Source organism: Neurospora tetraspora (genome assembly GCF_033439725.1).
Source record: "Neurospora tetraspora strain CBS 560.94 chromosome Unknown B0H65scaffold_3, whole genome shotgun sequence".
Classification (NCBI taxonomy): Eukaryota; Fungi; Ascomycota; class Sordariomycetes; order Sordariales; family Sordariaceae; genus Neurospora; species Neurospora tetraspora.
The window spans coordinates 3,721,699-3,744,329 of record NW_026944385.1 but is presented as its reverse complement, the minus strand read 5'-3'; the positions used below and the strand labels follow the sequence as shown (position 1 = coordinate 3,744,329).

The 22,631-nt window shown below is 52.5% G+C and overlaps 6 protein-coding genes across 6 annotated transcripts; 4 read left to right on the top strand and 2 right to left on the bottom strand.

Annotated features, from left to right (window-relative positions):
- Nucleotides 1-1,028: 1,028 nt before the first annotated feature.
- Nucleotides 1,029-2,517, top strand: B0H65DRAFT_170628 (Ca2+ regulator and membrane fusion protein Fig1-domain-containing protein). Its single transcript, XM_062821361.1, has 4 exons — nt 1,029-1,300; nt 1,387-1,455; nt 1,513-1,840; nt 1,901-2,517. The coding sequence occupies exons 1-4, from the start codon at nt 1,270-1,272 to the stop codon at nt 2,271-2,273; spliced, it is 801 nt and encodes a 266-aa protein (XP_062683339.1). The 5' UTR covers nt 1,029-1,269; the 3' UTR covers nt 2,274-2,517.
- A 558-nt stretch (nt 2,518-3,075) lies between these two features.
- On the bottom strand, nt 3,076-6,893 carry B0H65DRAFT_571971 (N-acetyltransferase B complex non catalytic subunit-domain-containing protein). Its single transcript, XM_062830495.1, has 7 exons — nt 6,573-6,893; nt 6,153-6,518; nt 6,007-6,096; nt 5,315-5,956; nt 4,407-5,253; nt 4,236-4,354; nt 3,076-4,165 (listed from the first exon to the last, which is right to left on the bottom strand). The coding sequence occupies exons 1-7, from the start codon at nt 6,714-6,716 to the stop codon at nt 3,284-3,286; spliced, it is 3,090 nt and encodes a 1,029-aa protein (XP_062683338.1). The 5' UTR covers nt 6,717-6,893; the 3' UTR covers nt 3,076-3,283.
- Nucleotides 6,894-7,317: 424 nt separating this feature from the next.
- B0H65DRAFT_548043 (uncharacterized protein) lies at nt 7,318-7,772 on the bottom strand (the record flags this gene model as incomplete). Its single annotated transcript, XM_062829552.1, has 3 exons — nt 7,318-7,365; nt 7,447-7,582; nt 7,708-7,772. The coding sequence occupies 3 exons, from the start codon at nt 7,770-7,772 to the stop codon at nt 7,318-7,320; spliced, it is 249 nt and encodes an 82-aa protein (XP_062683337.1).
- A 1,792-nt stretch (nt 7,773-9,564) lies between these two features.
- On the top strand, nt 9,565-11,970 carry B0H65DRAFT_588085 (glycosyl hydrolase family 76-domain-containing protein). The gene is made up of 3 exons (XM_062830997.1): nt 9,565-10,161; nt 10,224-10,945; nt 11,009-11,970. The coding sequence occupies exons 1-3, from the start codon at nt 10,065-10,067 to the stop codon at nt 11,603-11,605; spliced, it is 1,416 nt and encodes a 471-aa protein (XP_062683336.1). The 5' UTR covers nt 9,565-10,064; the 3' UTR covers nt 11,606-11,970.
- A 554-nt stretch (nt 11,971-12,524) lies between these two features.
- B0H65DRAFT_170498 (uncharacterized protein) lies at nt 12,525-15,383 on the top strand. Its single transcript, XM_062821360.1, has one exon. It carries the CDS (start codon nt 12,722-12,724, stop codon nt 15,143-15,145), a length of 2,424 nt encoding a protein of 807 aa, XP_062683335.1. The 5' UTR covers nt 12,525-12,721; the 3' UTR covers nt 15,146-15,383.
- Nucleotides 15,384-15,886: 503 nt separating this feature from the next.
- B0H65DRAFT_462885 (uncharacterized protein) lies at nt 15,887-19,747 on the top strand. The gene is made up of 2 exons (XM_062826663.1): nt 15,887-18,415; nt 18,490-19,747. The coding sequence occupies exons 1-2, from the start codon at nt 16,206-16,208 to the stop codon at nt 19,328-19,330; spliced, it is 3,051 nt and encodes a 1,016-aa protein (XP_062683334.1). The 5' UTR covers nt 15,887-16,205; the 3' UTR covers nt 19,331-19,747.
- Nucleotides 19,748-22,631: the final 2,884 nt, after the last annotated feature.

The window sequence follows — 22,631 nt, the reverse complement described above, 5'->3', positions numbered from 1 at the left end:
AATACGGGCTCGATACAAGCAGGTACCGGCTGCCCCAAGTGAAAGCAGGGAATTGAATGGCTAGGGAAACAATTTGCATTTCGTCCACTTGCAAACGAGGACCCCAAAATAGCGAGTGTCACTGCCCTGGCGAAGTGGGCTGGTGGGCTGTTTAGCTTTTTGAAGGTTTGCAGTGATTTGTTGCCCAGAAACCAGCCACCGCTTTTCCGCAACGCGAGCGCGCTGAGAAGAGGCAGGTCCAGTGCACACGACTTGCACACGCCCTCTCCAGCAAACCAAGTCTCTTGTCTCACGCTTCTCAACCCTTCCTGTCCCCATTCCAACTTTTGCCCTGTACCTGACTGACGGGAAACTGCACTACACAGCAAGACACGATTCTCTCTTCTCGATCGTGCATCCGTCTTTCTGACCTCCACCGTTGTCCCATACTAGCAGCTACAGCCTACATCCGTCTTCACCGAAGCGGGGACTCCATACCTCTACCCTACCTAGCTTCCCTTCCAGCACGAGGAAAAAACCCTTGAGTTTAGGTCCGGTCGTGGTGCCTTGCAGATTCATGCTGCAGCATTGACATACCTTGGACAAAAAAAACAAGGGACAGAAAATCCAAAGGGACGAAAGGTCGACCTTGTGCCTGGCCCCTTGCCTGTTTCTGTTTAGGTCCAGTCCGCTTCATGCTGGCTTGCTGCCCGCCTGCTTTCTTGCTTTTGCATCTGGCAACCTGAACTGCGTCCCCTCCACCAACCAACCAACCCACTGCGGTGCCTGTCAATCCATACATCCTCATACATACACCTCCTCAACTAGTGCGCGTTCCCGCATTCCTCAGCTACGCGCCCAAACAGCAGAACCAGAGACGAGACGAAACGGATACCGACACTTTGAACACGCGGGAATAATTCAAGACAAGGAAAACGTGGGGAAGAAACGAACACCTTTTTGGGCCCGATCGCGCATTCCAATCATCCTACCAACTACCTACGACTTGTACCTCACCCAGCAAGTGAGGTAGACCGCCTTCCATTCCAACAAGCGAGACATCGTTTTACGGCGCAACCCTTCTCCAAGTCGACACCGACGAATTCGAAAAGGATCCAAACGACGTAGCAATTCGAAAGCCGTCGCGCAAAACATCCCCAACCGTCCCTCTGGCGCAAACCTCGCGGAGGGCGGGTGTGGGTACCAGGCGCGGTATCTATAACGAAAGGGAAGAAGGAAGAAGGGATTCGCGATAAAAGTTAAAGAAGGAAGCAGCATACATACGACAAGATGGCTAGCGGGTTCCAATTAGGGTGGTACCGTATGTTTGCTCTCTCTCTCTCTCTCTCTCCCCCCTTCCTCAGATATGTAGGCAACGGAATGAGCTAACACTATGATGAACTGCAGGGTGGCTACCGTTCCTGGGATATCACCATGTGTTGATGATTCTCATCATGCTCACAATCATTCTACTATGTAAGAACAATCCCGTCTTTTCTTCTTGTCAAGTCAAGACTAACACCCCATACATAGCCCTCCTCCTAGCAGGCTGCTCGTCCTCATCACCCGTCATCCCCGATATCTTTTTGTTGTCGCTCTACTACGAAAACTACCAAGCCGTCCCCGACACCTCGCAGGTGCACTACGACGTCACCACCGCGATCGCCAACATTGTGGACGGCGCCCGTCTCCAGGCGCGCGTCGGCTACTTTGGCATCTGCGTTAATCCCGATGGCGGGTCGTGGCTGTGCAGCAACAATGCGACAACGCTAGCCGACGAGATCTCGGTTGATCAAGATCCGTTGAACCTGGTCTGGTTAGCCGCTCAGTTCAAGGACATGATTGTCTTTCCGTATTTGATGTAAGAAACGGACCTTTGTCTAACTTTGAAGGCAAATATATACTAACAAGATACAAACAGCATCATCGCAATCATCTTCGCCTTCGTCTGCCTCCTCCTCCTCGCCACCTTCCCCGGCTGGCACGAAGAGGAAGACTCTGAGGGTTCCGAGCGCGAAGTCAAGCCTTTCCCTTCGCGGCCCGTCAGCCAGGTCGCCCTCGTCATCATTTTTATCGCTACCATCTTCGTACTGGTCTCGGTGCTGTGGCAGCACACGGCGTCGGTAGCGGCATCCGTCATCGCCCAGGACTTTGGCAACGGGAGCGTCATGGCCGGCGTGGGCAGCTCGGCCATGGTGATGGGCTGGTTCAGCTTCACGCTGTTGATCATTGTCACGATCGGTTTGCTGGTCATGATATTGAGTATGAGAGTCTTGAGGGAGATCATGGCTTAAGGCCGGTAGATTGCGGGTTGAAGGGGTCTGTTGGAGAAAAAGGGGGGGCGCGTCTTTTTTTTTATCTCGTTCTTCTCATCTCACTACCTATATGGGAGGCTGGGCAAAGGCGCTGATAGAGATCTTGTTTTCATGTTTCACGTCATGTGTTTTTTTCTCATTTTCTTGCTTTCGCTTACTACGATACCTACCACCACCGCGGCTCACACACTCACACATAAACACAACTCACAACAACACAACAACACAACAACAATAACCTAACGTACATAAAACGACCCGAGACGAAAGAAAGAACGATCGAATGGGATTCATGGAATGGATGGGATCGATGGATGGATGGACAGAGAGAAGAGATCAGAAGAGAAGAGAATGGGGAGGATGAAAATATATAACGAACGAGTGTCAATCAAACGACAGGTGGCCCTTCAAGGTTCAGGATACGTGGGGATGACGGACTGGCGGATTGATGGATTGATCATATCAAATGTATGATGTACTTACGATGGAAGATAGGCAGAGACGGGAAAGGGCGGATATTTGGTTTTTCGAAGAAGGGTCTTCAGAGGTCTCTATTGAGGTTATGGTTAATGAGACATCTAAGGATATGGTTTTCGAATATGATGAGACTGTGTTTGGACCTGGGAATATGCTAGGTCATGCAAGGTAACTCGAGACCTGGTTACCATACGCTAGGTCAGGCTGATTGCTTGGACCTTGGGAGTTAACTGGAGACCTGAAATCTGATATGGAGTTGAAGGATGGTTGAAGAAGCTCTTCAGCCAACGACAAGAGTTACATACGTTGGATCTCGATTCTGCATATTCAACTGAAGGGCTAAGTGATGAACCTGGGGCAAATGTTTGACACTTCAATGTTATTCCTTCATTCCCTTTCCCGGGCTATAATAATTCCCATCTCTTTCACTTGAACCATGCTTTTCTCTACCAAATCTATCATGTATACATACCCATCCCATCACACCCCTAAACTATACCAACCCATTTATTCTACTCCATCCTCACCAACCCCCACCCCTTAACCCCTTGTCCCCAACTCTCCACCACCTTCCCAACCCACTCCTCCGCGCCCTCTCGCCCCCCAACTACATCCTCCACCGCCTTCCTTACCAGCGCAGCCTTTTCTGATGTCTGCCCCTTCCCTTCCTCCTTCCCTTCCTTACCATCTTCAGAAGCACCAGCACCAGCACCAGCACCAAAAGTCCAATCAAGCATCTTATCCAACCACCCTCCCTGCCCCAACGCCTCCTTCAGCTTTTGTATATGTCCCTTGACTTCCGTGATCGTCTTAGCCGCCATGGCATCCAGTGCTTTCAGTTCCGCCAAACCGTCCTTGTGCAAAGTACTCTTACCGGAGCGATCGCGGGCCAGCTCGCGGTCGTTCCAGGCTTGTACAAAGGCGGCGCTGTGGCGCATTGCGAGGGCGGTGGCGCGCACGTGGGAGAGGGTGTGTGTGTCGGTTAGGGAGTGGAAGGTTTCGTCTACGCCACCCTTAGATGGAGGGGAGGAGGAAGAAGTGAAGCGGGTGCGCAAACCGGTGAAAGCGGTGCGGATGGACGAGGTGATGACGCTCATCGTTTCGGACGGGTACGGGTCGGCGCGCGTGGTGGAGAGGGCGGTGAGCACGGCTGCGGAGAGGAGGGAGATGATGGTGTAGTAAGTCGCTTCTGGCGAGGTGAGCGCGGAGGGGGTGGTGGGACGGTGGATGAAGCTTGTCAGCGAGTTGTTGAGTTGCGAGAGGGTTTCGAAGGTGTAGGCGCGCTCTTTGAGGGCGGCCTCGCTGGGCTTGTAGGGGCGGTGGTCCTTGGGCGGTTTGTGGTGGATTAGGTCGAGGTATTGCTCGGAGAGGAAGGAGAGGTGGGCGCGCTCGTTCTGAGGAGGGAGGGGGTGGTTAGTATTTGGGAGGATCTTCGGTGAGAGTTCAGTTGGGAGAGAGGCTTACGGAAAGCTCGGGGCCGATACGGAGGAACTCTTGGATGGGAGGACCCTGAGGGCTTTCGAGGTTGACGAATGAACCGTAGTCGGTTTTGTTGAGTAGGGTGGTTGTGTCATCGATGTTTTCTGGGAAGATGTTAGTGTTGCGCAGAGAGAAATATGATCAAGATGAACATACCAGTGAGTGCCAAATCGCCAATCTCGCATTCGATCTTTCCGCCAAAGGCACGAGTTGCCCGTCGCTCTTCCACAATGGACATCATAAGCGTGCAGCTTCTCCGCAGCTTGCTGTCGAACTCGGTCATCTCCAGAATACTGCTGTAGCTCCCAGAGCCGAACGCGTCCCAGATCCGCAAGGGGCAGCTACTGTGCAGACTGTTATTGTAGTATAACCGCAGCGGCTCCATCAATGGGCGGGTACCGGTAAACAGACCCGGTGACAAGCTTGATATCCTGTCAAAGAAGAGGGGACTGAGGGAATCCTGGATAGTGCGCTTGACATCCAGAGGAGTCCAGATCTGGTAGGCATAGGAAGCGCATCCAAGGAGGAGGTAGAGTTGGGCCAGTAGGAGGCGCAGCGCGACATCGCTAGGCGTAACCTTTAGCTGGGTATCCAAGACGAGGACCGCCTGGAGGAACAGCGAAGGGTTCACATCCCGCAGCGGTGCCGGGGCAACATCGGAAGCGCGAGGACGCAAGCCAGAGAGCTTGAGGATCGAATTGCCCATGACAAGGGCCAAGTCAATGCGGGGGTCCTTGTCGAGACGGGGGATAGCTGCCAACAGCTCTGAGTCGTCGACTATCTGCTGGTATATTTGGGCGGCCTCGGTAACCACGCTCCTCAAGCAGCTCTCGCATGGTAGAGACGTAAGGGTGGAGCACAGACGGCATTGGTATGGCTTGTCCTGCTCTTGGCCGTCCACCACGGACGGGTTATGGGAGAGTGTTTGTGTGCAAGTGGTGAGCAGGTAGCGCAGCTTGCAGATTAGTGACTTGAGGATAACCTGACTAGACTTTTCAGACTTCTACATAAAGACAAGGTTAGTGATGTGTCGTCATGTCAGACGATTTGAGAATGGAACTCACCTCTTCAAGCATCTTGGGCAGGACCTCCTCCATGAGACCCTTGACCTCCTCGAAGCTGAGCTCTGCGACAAAATCCTTGACATCGTCAAACGCAGACAATTTATCAAAGTAGCTGTCCAAGTATAGGCCGATTTGGATAACTCTCGGGGTCAAGCCGGAGTCATTACCAGAGCTTCCTGGTACCACAGGCTGACGGAATGCGGTGTCGAGGAGGGCGAGAGCAATGTTCTTCTTGTACATGGCGGTGTTGGTCTTGAGCGCAATGAACTCTTTGAGGATGCTCTGCACCTCTCCAAGGGCAGTCTCCTGATCCTTGGACTTGCTGGCAGCCAAGGCGAACTTCTTCCACACCTTGTAGTCGCAGACGGAGAAGGTCGGTGTCGCACCATCAAGGCCCAGTCTGAGAGCTTGACGGCAAAGGTCATAGATGCGGTCCCATTCGCCCCACGACTCATAGGCGTTCAGGGCTTGGTAGAACAGGTCCTTGCGACCATGCTTGAGCTGGGCAAGAGGTCCCAGTTTGGGGCTCTGCATGCGGCTGATGAAGTCTTCTTTGGAGCCATGAGAGAGCATGACCCGGTAGTAAAGAGAGATCTCCTCTTCTTGAAGCAGACCTCGATCTTTAGGCTCGACTTTCTCGCACTAAAGCTGGGGTTAGGCACTTTCTGACTGACAAAGTGTGAGCAACATACGTTTTCAGTAATATCAGCCGCCCTCTCAAGTTGCTTCACTACAAGAAGGCTATACACCTTTTTGCTGGCCTCACTGCACTGGGGGCTAACCTGAACATGTCAGCTGTTTTTTCCTTTTTTTCCCTCAGGGTATAAAGGGGACTCACTGAAAGGAGGTAGGTGAGAGTAATGCTCCAGAACATGTATTGGCGGTCTCCCGAGTTGGCGAAGGCCTTGTCCAGCGTCGTGGCAATCTGCTGAGCGCTCACAAGGTCCCAATACTCCAAGCAGGACTGAAGGCATTTCACGGCAAACTTGCTCTTGGGGTTCGCCTTCACCCAGCGGGCTCTGAGGGGACCCAACGTCTCGGCATACTCGGTGTCGTAGAGGTACTCTCGCGCAGCCCACTCGAGCAGCTCAAGGGTGTCATAGTCGGGCACAGCCTTGGACTTGACGAGCTCGTCGATGGCGATCAGTGCCGTGCACCTTTCTGTGGTGCCATCGAGCTGAGACTCGGCAGCGATTCTGATTGCCTAATGGGAAATAGTGAGTGACTGGACTGATGAGTAGTGTCATGAACAGTATACCTCGTAGTAAGGGTCCTTGAGAGATTTGAAGCGCTTGTCGGCCAAACGAATGACGGTGTTCCAGTTGCCGTCAGTGAAGGCGGTCTGTAACTGGACGTCGACGGTGTTTTTCAGGGCTGGGCGCCCATATCGACCATATGACATTGTTGATGTTTGCTTGCTTGCTTGCCCAGTCTCGGCGTTCGAAAATGTAACCTGAAAATGAAAGAAGAATGGAAAGAAGGATTAAAAAGGCACCGTAGGCCACAGACTTTGACTTTGGTGTTGACTTTCAGAAGTGAAGGTTTAAAGTTGAGCTTGGGGTTGCCTTGACTGAATGAGTGGCTCGTGCGACAGAGCGGACGTGGTACCTACATGTGATCGATCGGGTCCGACCCCGCCCTGACCGAGGTGAGTGGCTCCGTCCTCACCGTCGGGTCCATATACCATCCCGTCGTCACTTCGGCTTCCGCTTACTTGATGTTTGACTTGAGCATCTCCCCTGCCCCTTTCTAGCAATTCCCGATTCCACGATCACTTTCTCTAAATCTATTCCTTCCCTGTTCTCCTTTAATAAACGACTAAACGGGCACTCCCGTCTTTCGTAACCCGAACGCCTACCCATGCACCAAATGCTTTACAATAACTATTTGTACAAACGCACAAGGCAATGTCGCCCGCGTTGATCTTCCTCCTGTTGCTTTCTACCACCCCTTCTAGTCGTAGCTTTCATCATTATACCCTCCTACTATCAAAGTCCGGTAGTTCAGAAGAACGCACCCTCCTTCCTCTTCTGTTCCCGTCTCCTTTCAATCTGTATCCCAGCATTAGACCCGTTAGCATATCTTGTGTTCGTCTCGCATTCCAATCCCGCAGGCAGAGGAACACTACTAACCCATTGCCTCTTGCAGTCCCTATACGCCTCAAAGTAATCCGAGCACATGGTCCGGTCTCCTTGGTTGCGGTGCAGACACCGGATACTCCGCTGGGCGGCCTCCTGGCACGGGTCAAGGTATTCGCTTCTGCTCTTTCTGTATGTTTCCCAATTTCCCGGTTAGCCAGCTGTCGTTCTTTTCTTTCTTCCCCCGAGCCAGCCCTCCCCCATGTGGCCTGCGCGGTCGACGCCGCCCACTCATACTGCCGCCAATGAACATACCCTTCGAACTTCTTCTTGGTCTCCTCGTTCCATGGCTCCTTGTCTCCACTGCCAGCTTGCGCCATCTTGACTGTGTTCTCTTTGTGTATTGTTTGTTCTTCACTCGGACAACGGTTTCTCGTAGGTATGTCGGCAACGGTCGAGTCAATGGATGGTATGGAATTCGTTGATCGTCGGGTGGGGTCCTTGTCTCCGAGCAAGGATACGGATCCGGATGTCGTGCAGATGGTTCTCGACTTGAAGTTGAAGTCGCAGATAGGGAAAACGGGCAGTCGGCGCGGTTCGGGGACAATATGGAATTGGAAACTGACGCGCGCGCCGGCCGGCAACGGGAAGCCGACCGGAAGCCGAAGGTGTTATGCACAGGCCATGCAGCTCACCTCGGTGTGGGCTGTCATGGTGGGGTGGACTGCTTATGTATCGTATGGTCGATAAGATAAGGGAGTGTTCAGTTTGGTTCCTGAGCGACCCCTGAGTCCAGGTGTCAGGGTTAGGGGTAGACTTGAATCCCTGAATCGTTGACATGGAAAGGAGCATGACACTCGGCAACATCAGTCTGTCGATGACGGACAGAGAGTAGGTATATATCTTTTTCTTTGTCTTGAATCTTCCATCATTTTCCGCAACTCTTCCTCATAGAACCATGTCCGGGAGGAGTGTTCATCCGGCACTCGTTCATCAACTTGTGTGGCGCCGGCCCAATCATCGATAACAGCCATCGAGCTTTACTTGTATGTAGGAAGACAAGACTCATCGATCGCTAGGTTGTCATGCTCAGTATAAACCGCGGACAGCACTGACGATTTTGAATCCAGTACCGGTAACTCTATGCCCATGTCTCCGTCATCAGATCATACATATGGCTAATGTCGCTCGTATGGCCTCAAGTATCAGGACAGCCTGAAGAAGTAGAGCGATGAGCAATGTCCCCCGGAAATTCGTCCAGACTTTGTTCATGTACACTACTTCAAGCTGTCATGGCGACTACAAGTACGGACCATGAAGAGATGTCTCGCCCGTCAAGCTGATGACGGGAGCCTCTCTTGGCAAAAGAGAGAGAAATGCGGGAGTAGCAGCAGGAGTGGATCCCGTAAGGTCAGAAATACGAAGACGCTAGTAAGTTTCAGGGTTAGCTGACTAGAATCCAGCCTGGTCGATGTCGCGCACGTTGAGGAGGAGTCTGAGGTGGGGTCCGGAACATTTCCCATTTCCCAGCAAGGCAGCAACAGGCATGGGCCGATGAACACTTGCCCTGACTTGCATCATTCGACATGCTTGGGTTGGAGACAGGCACCTGGCCGAGGCTCCCGCAGAGAAGGAGAGGGGTAAAACCGTAAAAGGGTCTAAAGGGGTGAAGTAAGCAAAATAGAGGCGGCCGTCAACAGGCAACAATCAGCAGAGAGACTAACACAAGAAGTGGAAGAAACAAACAGGAAACTGAAACCGAACAAGTGGAATTTGATGGACGTGATGGACAGTCGCGACAGTGTTGTAGGGCCTTGTTTGCACTGGCACTCTGATGCTCCAGGTTCAATTTTCAATTGACTACCTCACCAAACTTTGTCTGGGTTGAGGTGCCATGATAACTTCTCGTCAAAATGAACATATCTGAAGTCGTCCAATGACCAGATGCACAAAGGGCCACAACAGCCTGTGGCCGAAAAGGGACATCAAGGGACCCGACCAACGCCGCCCGGAAGAGCTTTGCCTAGAACATTACAGTGGGGCGCATTACATCCGTCCGATCCCCCAGTCGCTGTCTTGGTACGGCTGTCTCATTGGACGCATTCAGGAGTGGAGTATCTGATGTCGCCAAATTCGCTCTCCTTTCTCTAGCAAACCAGCATCCCAGCCAATCCCGTCCCAGTATGAGCGCCCCCCCTTGGGCCCCTTGACGATGCACTCCAGATCCAACACGGGTTTTTCCTTACGTCAGGTCAGCCCGGGGATGACATTTGAACCTTCAAGAGGGAGGAGGAGGAAAGGCTGAGGAGGAGAAGGGTTGTTGTTGTTGTTGTTTTCTTCTTCAGCCGTCAAATCGCCCGTGTCACCATCGCCGCCATCGCCGCCGCCGCCACGGACCACGGCCATCTAATTACCGAGTGGAGGCCACAACCCATACAAGGCTACAGGGAACTGGAACTTGTTCCCTGCGATCCCGACGAACGCCAATCTGGGACCCCTTTGCCTTTTGTCCCTCGCTCACCAAATCGGTTTCCCCATGCATTTGTTTCTGTAAATCGACATCTACGTACTTCTCTACGCAAACATACATACAATAATATCGAATTCGGAGCGTCATATTCTTGGTTGTGCAAACGCGTGTATGGAATTGGAATAGAAGCTCGACTCTCGCCATGCTTTTTACCAACAAGATCACTGGCGTAGCACCGTTGCTGCTCGCTGCCGCTAGCAGTGTATACGGAACACTCGAGGTTGACCTGAACAACACTGGTCAGTACCACATACTTCCTCTTCTTTTCTCGACTTCATCCGTAGCTAATCCCGGAGAACAGCATCCGTAAAATCCGCCGCACAGACTGTCGCAAAGAACCTGATATCATACTATAATGGCAATACACCTGGAAAAACCATCGGTATTCTTCCTGGTCCCCCGCCAGACGGATCATACTACTGGTGGGAGGCTGGTGCCATGTGGGGGACCTTCGTCGACTACTGGCATTACACTGGCGACAACACATACAACGCCCTAGCCGCGCAAGCCCTCGTCTTCCAAGCCGATGCGCCTCAGAACAGCTTCATGTCGCCCAACTGGACTGCCTCTCTCGGTAACGATGATCAGGGTTTCTGGGGAATGGCTGCCATGCTCGCCGCCGAAGTCAACTTCCCCTTGGTCCCCGGCGAGGCTGATTGGCTCGAGATGGCCCAGGCCGTCTTCAACACGCAAGCTGCCCCCGACCGCCACGACGACGAATGCGGCGGAGGTTTGCGCTGGCAGATCTACCCCTCCAATGCTGGATATGATTATAAGAATACTATCGCCAATGCCTGTTTCTTCAACGTCGGCGCAAGACTGGCACGATATACCAACAACCGTACCTACTCCGACTGGGCCGAGAAGACTTTCAACTGGATCAGGGACGTCGGTTACATCGATAAGAACTGGAACATCTACGACGGTGGTCATGTCCCCAATAACTGCACAGACATCAACAAGGTCCAATGGTCAGCTAACGCAGCCATCATAATCCATGGTGTCGCCATCATGTACAACATGGTAAGCTCTTCGCCAACTACCACGTACAAGACCTTGATAGCTAACATACCCTCAACACTACAGACCGAAGATGCTGAACAATGGGGAAAGCCCCTTACCGGACTCGTCAACCGGACCCTCGAGTTCTTCTTCCCCCAGGGTGTGATGGTTGAACGCGCCTGTGAGCTCACAGACAGGCTTCTTTGCAACATCGATCAACATTCCTTCAAGGGTTACCTCCTCCGCTCCTTGGCCACAGCCGCCCTCATGGCGCCTGATCTTGTTCGAGAACCTATAGTCAAGGCCTTGAAGACCAACATCGAGGGTGTTATCGACAGCTGCCTGCCTGACGGCACATGCGGTTACCGTTGGAACCTCGGAAAGTACGACGGTGACGTGAACAACGGCCCCGCCGGTCAGGAGATGAGCGCGCTTGCGGCTTTCTCGACGTATCTGGTCACCTACCAGCATGATGTAATCAAGCCTCTGGTCACCAACAGCACCGGTGGTCAGAGTCGTGGTAACCCCAATGCGGGAGAGACGCCTGCGACGATCATGTCCATGTCAGAGCTTACAGGGAGAGACAAGGCCGGCGCAGGAGTGCTTACCGCCTTTGTGGTGTGCACTATCCTGGGAACGTACTTCTTCTTGGCGACCGGGATAGGTGAGCGCAAGCAGTAAGCAGGAGGCAACTGCTTCGATGCTCCAGTCATTGGATGTGGGTACGGTTTTGCATATCTCGTCCTTGGTGAGGACTTGGATAGTTGATGCATGTTTGGACATATGAACCCGGAACATACAAACGTACCAAACGTTTATCTTTCTCTTTGCAAAAGGTGGCTGAGTGGTCACCGTTGGCGTTGTATCCGAGGTCAAATCAGCAGTTTACATATACCATTTGTAGTTATCATCATTGCAGGCGTTTAGGGTAGCGGATCGGGCTAGGTTTGGCTTATACAAAATTCAGTCTTCATATAAATCATCATGTCCCAGGGGAAAGTGCATAGTGATAGCAAGTGTACTTGTAATATGTCTAAAGAACACAGAGTTAAAGCAATCCAAGTAGGTAACTCGAACCACAAAGTAAGCGAACCTGGAACGCACCCTGGAAATTCAATATTGTTACCTGGGCCTGGTGAGGAACTTTGACAGTATACTCTTCGATTATTCTTATTTCATGCGCTGGGAATATGGACAGAGTAAACACCGGTGACCAAATCGTCCATGTAATATGCACACAATGTTATACGATCGACATCTGGCAGCTGTGACGTCGACTGACCAAGAAGCGACTATCATATCCTGTCAAGTGGACTGCTCCCATTATCAGGCATCCCGTCTTGAACACCACCGTTACCCGGCAACCATAATTCCATCTGAACTCAATGTGACAGACAAGTGAAAGAGCGTCTGCCAGTGACCGGTCCACAAAACTAGCAGGCAGACACAACGCGGCCGGCACTGCGAGACGCAAGACCTTCCATTTCGAATTCAATTCCAAGCCTTGACCAACCCCTCCTTTTCACCTCGTCCGACTTTCACTCCTTCCATCACCCATCTTCTCCCATCACTACTACCGCGCGGGTTATTCACAACATCAACCTCCCTCATCACCACCTTGCCGAGTGCAGCAACACAACTTCTCTCTCGTCAATTGTCTCCTTGGTTCTCTGCTCACAAAGCCTTGTTGACTATTCCGTCAGAGCCTCGAGAAGCACGAATCAGGCGCATCTCTCCATCGCCCTACCATCACCCAATCGTCACTCCCTCAAGCTGACCTCACTCTTGACTTACATCATGCCTTACGCGCCTCCGTGGCTCAACCTGAAGGGTTCTGCGAAGAAGAAGCAGGTCGCCAAATCGCCTGAGGACAAGATGCCTACCCCCGACAGCAAGCTGAGCCAGAGCGTCCACGTTTCTGGAAAGAAAAAGAAGAAGAGTAAGGGTAAGAAGAAGGCCAAGGCTCACAAGCTCCAGGAAGGCGATCTGGCCGATGGAGAACAGGCTTCGGATGTGAGTGGCTTTGTCAAAGGCCAGAGCCCTACTCTTTCTACCAAGGATGAGACCTTTGTCACTGTCGAGGAGATTGATCCTCAAGAGGAAGAGATGGTCAGGATCAAGAAGGAGCCTATGAGCCCGACCCTGCCCAAGGCAACTGTTTTTCAGGAAGCAGTCGCACCCGAGGGCTCTGTCGCAGACGAGCATTTTTCAACTCCTCTGCAGTCGCCAGTCCCCACAAAGTCCGAATTGACCAAGGAGAACGCCCCGCTACGTTCTGAGAGTCGCGTCCCACTCCCGCGATACCCTCCCTTTGAGCATGCGAAAAGGTCCGCTTCACCCTCTCCGAGCTCCCAACTCCACGCCGAGAATCCAACGGCCCTGATGTCGCTGCTCAACAACATCAACTCTAGAAATGAGAAGAACAGCACTATGAAGGCCAGGTCGCCACAGAAGTTCAAGTTAACTCCCGTCCCGAACTCGACTCTCGACCAGAACTTCCCTCCCACCTCGCCTCTCAACTCCAAGACTCCCGGCCCGATGCCCAGGATGATGCAATTTGACTCGTCCCCCAACCGCTTTTCGCCCTCCAAGTCGAACAAGTGCACCCCAGTCCCGTTGCCGACCACCAAGGGCTTCCCAGCTGCTCCCAAGCTCGGCACTCCGTTTAGAGCTGGGGCTGGAACGGAAGACGATCCGCTCACTCCGGCTGACGTTGACGAGATTCTGAACCGCGTGATGTCAAAGAACGACAGCGGCGACGAGCACGGCGATACTGTGATGCACGATGTGGAGGAGCATGCCGCCGTCAGCCCTGCGGCCGGCAAAAGAGGCGTCGCTAATGGTGAAGAGTCAGATGTTGAGATGACCACTATCATCAAGGATGAGCAGCACGACGATTCGGTCGCTGACGGTCCTGTGAAGAAGACCAAGAAGTCCAAGAAGGACAAGAAGCGGCGCCTTGAAGAGTCCAACGCCTTGGACGACGATGAGTCCATCACCGTCTCCGCCCCTAAGAAAGCGAAGAAAACCAAAAAGAAGAAGGCCAAGAAGATCAGTGTTGAGCAGGAGCACGAGATCACCATGGATCTTGATGGCATGACGCAAGTCGACGATACCATGCAAATTGACGACACCACGCAAGTCGAGCTGGACAAGCAGCTCAATGAAACCGAGCACGGCGGCGCTTCTGAGACTGTTTCGGCACCCAAGGATGTGGAGGAGCTCACCGCTGAGCATGAGGTCACGGAGATCGTTGATGAGCCGGCCTCTACCGTCAAAAAGAAGAAAGCCAAGAAGAGCCGTAAGGGCAAGAAGGCCCAAGCCGAGGTTGAGGAGCATCAGGTCATCGAGATCGACGAGGATGTCGCTCCCGTCATCTATGTTGCCGACACTGAGCAGCAGTCCACGGAGGCAGACCAGGCCACCAATGCCGCTACTGCGACCGAGTTTTTGCCCGCATCTGAAGCGAAAGTGACCAAGAAAGGACGCAAGGCAAAGGAGGTTACCACCGAACCGAAGCCTGAGGAGCCCGAGTTCGAGCAGGAGGACACCGCCGCAATCACCGCCTCCAACGTCGCCGCTACCATGACCACCAACCCCCTCCTCGCGATTGCCAAACAAGTCGTCAAGTTTGACAACAATCTCTCCTTCCACTCCGAGACCTTCCAAGGCGAACTATTCACCATCAAGCAGAACCTCGCCGCCTTGGAGCAGCGTATCCAAGCGAACGAGCTCCGTGCCTCAATCCGCCAGGACATTCTGTTCAACGCGCTGAAGAAGGTTTCCATCAAGCTCAGCGCCAGCTCTTCGCCCGCGATCTCTGGCACATCTCAGGCCGATCATCACAATGACCGCAGCAACAGCCCCGATTCTTCCCCGGCGTCTGCTCATCGTGATCGCCTAGCTCGTTCCGTCCGCGCTACGACTGTCGGTCCTAATGGTTCGATTCATAGTGTGACGCCTATTCCGCTTCCCAAGCTTGGGAAGAGGGCTTTCAGCAGCCACCATCGTGAGACGCCGGCTTCGGGTGCGGGTGCTGGTGCTAAAGCTGCTGGTGCTGCTGGTACTTCTGGCGCTGCCATTGCGGAGGCTCGCAAGATTCAGGATAAGTTGCTGAAAGGATTTACTACGGAGATGAATGCTGCGAAGGATAAGAAGACGGTGGAGATCAAGGGCGCGTTGTGCGTTAAGTATGCTGATGATTTGTTCAAGATGCTTTGAGGGGGTTGGTTTAGGTTGGACTTTGTCCTGCGAGGGTGAGCTTTTGCTTGATGGTTGGTTTGTCATTTGTTGGAGTTGTGTGGAGAATCGGATAGCTGGATGCGTGGATGTTTGCATGCATGGAGTTCGTGTGGGCTTCCTTTGGAGTTCATGATACCCTGGTTGCTTTCAAGGCATTTGCTTTTGTTTGCTGGCTTTGGTAAAGGGTTGGCGTATCTGTGCCGGGTGGTTCATATGGATCAAGGTGTGTGGTATAACGGAAGAGGGGAGGTCCTTGATTTAACCATTGTGTCTTGGTCAATTGGCTGATCAAGCTCTAAATGACAAGATCACGTCCTTTTGGACTTGTCTTTCGCTAGGAGACACTTTAGTAAAGTCAAGGAAGAATTGTCTGAAAGAGAGATACGGAAAGGGGTTCGTTTGTAATGGGACGAGATAGCAAAGGCAATGTATCTGCTGGGTCTATGAACTTCGGTTAGATAGCTACTTGCTCTGCTTTCCGATTAGGATTGCACCCATAGGTAGACAGACAGACATATGTCATAGGTAGAGAACAAAGAAAACGATAAACATCGAAGTGTCGTGGTTTATGTGCAACTTTGATGTCGTTGCTCATTACAGGTACCTCTATGTACATAGTATGTAGCCCTAAAAGAGGAGTAAATACATGACGGCCGACCCCACCTGCTTATATGCCCCACAATGTGGGAAGGTAGCGATTGATATCAAGAAGGAAGTCATCACGACGGTGGCTAGCAACAGAAGGAGCAAAAGACTGCTAAGAAAGGAGGGGATTCTGAGGACGACGGGACGTTTGTATAAACCCAAGACCCCCAGGTCTTTAGGACATTCTTCTTTCATCAGAATCAAGCACTTCTACCAAGCATATCTTTGGGTACCCCGCTAACTACTTTTCTTTACACTACACCTATCCTCCGCATTCTTGGCAGTTGGCACGCTCGAATTCCATTTCTAGAAAACCAACATCCTTGACCACCGACAAGCACAAACACAAAAAGCCACAACCCCCAAGCGTCAATGGACCGAGACCGTGGAATCAATGGAAGCTCGAGCTGTCTCTGGAGGTGAACATGACCATGGCCTCATTCCCTCCCCGCGCAGCCCGCGCGTGGCCAACGCCTGTGACGTGTGCAAACGCCGCAAGGTCAAGTGCAACGGCGAAAAGCCCTGCAGCTACTGTGTGAGCCGAAAGCTTCCTTCGTTATGCCTTTACTCACCTCCAAGACAGCGAAGGCCGCGCGGCCCTTCTAGGCTGAGTGGGAGACAGGGAGGAGGAGCCCAGGAGGAACCATGTCACACAAGTAGAGGTGGTAGAGGTAGCTTTGATGGAGATGGCGCACTACATTCGGCATCACCGCAACGGGACGATTGCGATGATGCTGCTCTTGATCCAGCGCCAGCGGGCTCTCCACATGCCAGGAACTCGAGCAGAAGCAGCAGCAAACAGACGCCACCGGCCGTGACAAAAGAGTCGGAAATTCCAAGCCGCACGTCTTTACCAGGGGCAGCTCCTGGCGGCGGTAGCGTTGGCAGCGTAGGAGGAGGAGGAGGGTCGCGGTCCGGACAGTTACGGTCAGAGTCACAGTCACAGTCAGGGTCTCATGAACAAGAACGACAGGAACCACCACCACGGCAACCAGATTCAGGTTCCGGCTCAGGCCCAGGGGCAGAAGCCCACAACGAAGAAATAAAAGTTCCCCGCGAAGGCCGTCTCCTCGTCGACCCTCAAGGAAAACTAATCTTCATCGGCGACTGCGCCCCGCTCTCCTTCTTCCGCACCGTCCAGAGGCTGATCACCTCGCGCATTGATCCTGATGCCTTCGCGCCCGAGAATAGCGGGTACTCGGCTTTGGAGAATAATGCGTCGTATCATCCTAGGGCATCTGCTGCCTTCAGTCTGGGTGGTGGTGGTAATGGTGGTGGGTATGGTGGGTTTGGTTATAGTGGTGATGGGCGCAGCCGAGGATTTGGACCTGGACCTCCCCCCGTCCAAACGTCGATTATTGAGTCGGTTGTTACTGCCTACTTTCAGAGCACGGCGGGACTCATTGGTATCTTTGATGATCAGGCGCAGCAACCGAGGCAGTTGATTGAGGATATTGCTTCTTGGGCGGTGCAACTTCGTCGGTCAAGGACGGGAACGGGGGCGGAGACTGGGGCGAGCGAGGAGGGGACGTTCATGGGAGCTGGAGGAGGTGGAGGCGTACCACCAGGAGGAGACGCCACTTCCGCCGTCTTTTATCTCGTCCTCGCGATCGGGCTGCTTTTCCAAAAGAAAAATACCAACACCCACACCAAATCATCCCCTTCCCCGTCCGAGCCGTCAGAAGTGCCGGAATCCTCCTTCTCCGAATCCGAAAGCACCGCCCAATGCTACTTCGACCACGCCCGCGACCTCGCCTTTGCCAACCTAACTGGCAACCTCGGCCTAGCCTCGGTGCAGTGCTTCATGCTCATCACGCTCTACATGCTAGGGGCGTGCCAGATCAACGGGGCCTTCATCTTCTTTGGCATCGCCGCGCGCTCGGCCTTCAGCATCGGCATCCACCGCACCGAGGTCAACGCGCGTTTCAGTCCTGAGATCCATCGCCAGCGCGACCGGCTGTGGAAGAGCCTGCGGGTGGTGGACCTGTTTCTTAGCACGTCCATGGGCCGGCCGCCCGCGACCAGCGACGTCGACTGCACGGTGCTGTACCACGCCGTCGACGGCGAGGGGCGGGAACAGACGGATCCGGATGCTAGTGGTGATTATTTGCTGAACGGGTCGGCGCAGATCTTTTTGATCATTGAGGGGATCGTGTTGGAGGTGTATTCGAGACGGAAAATCTCGCCGCAGCTGACGGAGGGCATCTCGAGGCAGCTGAGGGAGTGGTCGGCTAGGTGGTTGCAGCGGCTGAAGCGCGTGATTGAGGAGCGACCACGGCCAAGCCCGAGGCAGACACCGCTGCCGAGGGCGGACCAGCGTGGAGGGTTAACGGCGGCGGGGGCAATGGTCAACGGAGCTTGTCAGGTGCTTGCCTCGTATTATTATGCAGTGATTCTAGTGTCGAGGCCGTTCCTCATGGTTGAACTGAGGCGAAGGCTGGCGGAGGGGTATCCGGCGGAAGCATTTACGGCAAGAGATGGGCTGGTGACATCCGGCAAGTCCAAACTTGCGGATGCTTGCATTGATGCTGCCAGTTTGATGGTCGATCCGATCCAGGATCTCATTCAAAGGGGCTTGATGACTCGGCGGGCGCCCGTGATTGTGTAAGTTTCCACTTTGCAGCCTTCTTCCCCCCACCTTTAATCATTCGCCGTTATATGTATCTTACCCCATCTAGGTCATGGCTCTTTGCCTCGTCGCTTGTCTTGGGGCTAGGTCTCTTAGGAGGCTTCGGTCGTATCATCGAAAAGTACTGCCGCGCCTCCATCGCCGCGCTGGAGTACTTTGCCGAAGCCGACGCTCACGCCGTGCAGTACTCGCTCATCGCCAAGTCCCTGCTCAACACGGCCTTGGCCTATTTAGAAAAGAGAGAGATGCAAGACCGGCTTCGAAGAACGGAAAGCTCTTCTCAACTATTCGGTCTCATACCCCGTGGTGACTCCGGGGACGAGACTACAAACGACGACAACCACAATCACAACACCACCAACAACAACGACCACGAAGATCCCAACACCTCTAATTCTTATCAACAACAACATCAACACGACCAACAACCCCACTACCAGCGAAGCATCCAACACACCAATCCCTCAGTAGGAGGACAATTCGGTGGTATCCCTGGAAGTCTTCGCGGTGGCGGTAGTACCCACAAACAACAACAAGCCAAACCATCATCATATCCCCCGCACCACAACTCCCACCACAACCACAACCACCACAACCATCATCACAATTCCTACCATCATCATCACCACCATGCCCATGCCCACGCACATACACCGTCATCTTCGTTTTGGGGGAACCGCTTCAACAACATGAATCATGACTTCGACTTTGTCGGACACGAGTCCACTGCAACCACCTTTCTCGGCATGACCGAGTCCCTCCCGCGCACGCCCGAGTTCTCCATCATGGGCGGATCGCTGGATTCGGACGCTGATCAGATGTTTGGAGCGCTGAATTTGTTTCCGTTGTTGGAGACGGATGGGCATATTGATTTGGCGAATTACTTTTGAGTTTTGCGGCCGGAGCAAGAAAAATCTGACGTTGAACCGGGAGGGATTGTGCATGTCATCATCTCTTCCGTACCAGCGCTCTAGACTGAACATAAACAACAACCGACCGTCAAACGTTTCCGCTCCTGATATTTTGACATTGACAGGTCGTCGTGATACCTACTTTGCTGCCTCAATGCGCTCGCTTGCTCCCTGTCAAAATCGGTCATCGGGGGCGGGAGCGGGAGCGGGTAGATACATGCGTTTGACACAATGACACAGCGGGCGGCACAATGACACGGCAGTGGCAGTAAATGTACAATCTAATGCGGTTTGTTTGTTAGCTTGGTACTCCTGGTATGCTAGACGAGATCTATCCCGAATTGTCCCAAACCTCACAAAGCTAAAATGAATGGCTAAGTACGGATCGGAAAGGCATCAACAAGATTCAATATAGCATATCCAATTTCCAAAATAGTATATGCAAGGTAAGATCACGCTTTAGTGATAGAACGAAACGGATCAATTAGATATATAAACGCCTAGGAAAGTTGACCAAAGGTCTCGAGCTAACAAATAAACCAGTATTGGACTGTACAACACTGGGTTGTTTGTTAGTTTGGTTCTTCGGCCATGGGTTGAACAGGGGAGAATTGGAGCTCTCATTGGCCTCCTTCGAGAGAAAATTGGCCTTTGTTTGAAGCGATGGACAATAACCAGGGCTTAATACGCCACAGAAGCCTCTTCTATGCCTCTCTCCGTCTCACTTCGAGATCCAAAGGACTGAAGATATCAGTCTACCGCACCCATCCGCTGAAACGCCGAACGCTTGCCTATATTCAGCAAAGCGCTGGCTTTTTTGTACCAAACTAACAAACAAACAAACCAGTGTTGGATTGTACAACGTAATTTGACAGACGGATGTTGTACCCAATAAGTAACCCAACGCTTCTAATGGGCCGATATTATCCAATAAATCAAGTGTGTGTGAAATTGCCCCCGAGTTGGTGAAACGGGTAACCAGTTGACTAGAGTATGAGGAGGTGTTAGGAACGGAGTTGTATTCCTACTCATCATCCTAGGGTGGTTGAGGATGAGATAAGTGAGTGCGGTATGTAGTCGAGGTCTAGAATATTGAGATATTACCTACACGGCATACAGTAGTGGCTTACTCAAGAACCATGAATGGTTGAGTATTGACAGCTAAGCTTCTCTTGGCGATCTCTTGATGTGCGATTCCCGTCTGCAAGCAACAACGGGATTGTGAAATGAGACCTGGACGATCTTGTGTTATCAACCCATCCTCTCTCCCCTGACCATACTTCCTTCTACATGGTTCCTGGCTTACTCTATACCCCTGATCATCACTTCATTCATGCCTCGAAGGTTAATCTCCATTTCTTCTAGAACAGCTTTTTGACTGTTGTGGTTAGCAAATGTTGCAGTGTCCATGTAGACCATGGTGATCCTGTGGCAGTGGTGGTCCGTTCGTCGATCACCCCTTTTTTTACCCCCCACGAATTAAATGGCCCCGCAAAAGACAGTTAGGAGGAAAACCACATGGAAAGATGAAAACCCAACACTGTTATAGCAAGAGAATGGCAAAGAGAGAACGGCCTGGAGCACCTCTTTAACTGCTAGTCATCACCAGACTCCGAGAGCGGTAAAAATCATTCATTTTCGTGGGCATTTTGCCGTGTTCTTGGTGCTTGAAGTTCGGTGATGTTGGTTTGCGGTGCCATTTAAATCGTGGGCGGGGCCCCGGTTCCTCCCCGGCCGTTGGAGTCGAGAGGGCCGATGCGGTTCCGTGGTGCGTGGGGGTGCACTTCTACTTCCCGTTGACGACGTGAGGAAACACCTTGTGATTGTAAGTATCTTGAGGGTTTGTTGATGAATATCACATGTGCAAATCGCTTTGAATTTCCATTCCAGTTTCCTTGACTGATGAAGACGGTCCTGAACTTGTTTGTCGTCGTCTTTCTGACTTGTTTTTGGAGAGAGGGAAAGGCGAGCGGATCCACCCAGAGTGGATGGATGCACTAACAGTTTTCCAAGGCGATCCACATGGAAAACCGTTAGGTAGACGGGACTAGCTCTGTTTGCAAAAGGTAAAGAGAAGATAGAAGAATCTCCAAATAAATCAGCCGTCATTCACCTAAAAACAAACTTTGGCTGACTTGGATTGGAACGAACAATGAACGTTTGCAACCATCTCCGTCACTGATGTCGCCATCCAAAGATGGCGGAAGAAGGAGCCCCAGAGCCCACAGCCTTCGTTTCAGGAATTGTTAACGATCAGCGGTGTGGATATTGCAACTTTCCAAGTCGAGTGGCTCAAGTCTCCAAAGATCCCATTCATATATTTCCTTGGAAGGAAAAAGAAGAACATGCTGATACGAACAAGAAATCGAAGGGGAAGCACACAAGATCAACAAATGCCAGAAAGGTCCACCAGCCCACTCCACGTTTGCGATCGGCCGACTGGAGGTTGGAAGTTGCAATGCAATCCAATGCAATGCACGTCGGGTCGTCTGGAGATTTTGTGGAGTCGCCGAGTTCCGGGGATCTTCCTTGCTTTTGCCCCCAAATGCATCCCAAGTTTCCAACTCGAAACTGGAACTCATTGCATTCGAGAAGAGGGAAAAAAAAAAAAGGGGGACAACGTCTGATTCGCATCGCAGGCCACGCAAGGAACTCTACTAAAGATATCGAACTGCGGGACGGGATGACGAACGACGAGGGGGAGACTAAAAGTCGAACGGTGCGGAAGCCTGCATGGGAAAGGGATCACCGTGACCGTGACTGTTACCGTTACCGTTACCAGTCCGTGTAATGAAACTCTGGGGTGAACAGAAGTTGATCTTGTGTTCCTATTTCTCTTTTACTTCCTTCCATCCTCTCTCATCTCCGATATCACTCGTTCCTTCCTTCGTTATTTCCTCCCCCGCAAAGGCAAAAGCACCCCAAGCCCTGCCTGCAGCTCAAGATCAGTCCTGCGTGAAACCAACGCTCCTCGGCTACGCCTGCTTCGCCTTACCCGCTCTTGCATCTGCAAGACACTCCCCGACATCACATCATTCATCCGCCTGTCAGGGGAACTTGATTACGACATTTGCACGAGTGTGAATCATAGTCCAGCAGGCTCAAATGTCGAAACCATGAAGGTACTACTATCAAAACGTCCAACCAGGGGCTTCTCCATCTTCGTCAGCCTCATCTTCGCCGTCGTCCTGTGGAGCATCTCCCGACTACGTCACCATGGCTCCCTACTACCGACCACCTTCGACAACTGGGGAGGCAGAGGGGAGTGGAAAGGGCAAGG

What these genes read in the sequence shown, in the direction of transcription:
- B0H65DRAFT_588085 (XM_062830997.1), top strand. Translation starts at nt 10,065, where the DNA reads ATGCTTTTTACCAACAAGATCACTGGCGTAGCACCGTTGCTGCTCGCT. An exon ending in GGTTGACCTGAACAACACTG is followed by an intron (nt 10,162 to 10,223) that starts GTCAGTACCACA and finishes CCCGGAGAACAG; the next exon opens with CATCCGTAAAATCCGCCGCA. An exon ending in TCGCCATCATGTACAACATG is followed by an intron (nt 10,946 to 11,008) that starts GTAAGCTCTTCG and finishes TCAACACTACAG; the next exon opens with ACCGAAGATGCTGAACAATG.
- B0H65DRAFT_462885 (XM_062826663.1), top strand. Translation starts at nt 16,206, where the DNA reads ATGGAAGCTCGAGCTGTCTCTGGAGGTGAACATGACCATGGCCTCATT. An exon ending in CGGCGGGCGCCCGTGATTGT is followed by an intron (nt 18,416 to 18,489) that starts GTAAGTTTCCAC and finishes TACCCCATCTAG; the next exon opens with GTCATGGCTCTTTGCCTCGT.
- B0H65DRAFT_571971 (XM_062830495.1), bottom strand. Translation starts at nt 6,716, where the DNA reads ATGTCATATGGTCGATATGGGCGCCCAGCCCTGAAAAACACCGTCGAC. An exon ending in CTCTCACCTACCTCCTTTCA is followed by an intron (nt 6,097 to 6,152) that starts GTGAGTCCCCTT and finishes TGACATGTTCAG; the next exon opens with GTTAGCCCCCAGTGCAGTGA. An exon ending in TGCCCAAGATGCTTGAAGAG is followed by an intron (nt 5,254 to 5,314) that starts GTGAGTTCCATT and finishes GTCTTTATGTAG; the next exon opens with AAGTCTGAAAAGTCTAGTCA.
- B0H65DRAFT_170628 (XM_062821361.1), top strand. Translation starts at nt 1,270, where the DNA reads ATGGCTAGCGGGTTCCAATTAGGGTGGTACC. An exon ending in GTTCCAATTAGGGTGGTACC is followed by an intron (nt 1,301 to 1,386) that starts GTATGTTTGCTC and finishes GATGAACTGCAG; the next exon opens with GGTGGCTACCGTTCCTGGGA. An exon ending in ATTGTCTTTCCGTATTTGAT is followed by an intron (nt 1,841 to 1,900) that starts GTAAGAAACGGA and finishes AGATACAAACAG; the next exon opens with CATCATCGCAATCATCTTCG.
- B0H65DRAFT_170498 (XM_062821360.1), top strand. Translation starts at nt 12,722, where the DNA reads ATGCCTTACGCGCCTCCGTGGCTCAACCTGAAGGGTTCTGCGAAGAAG.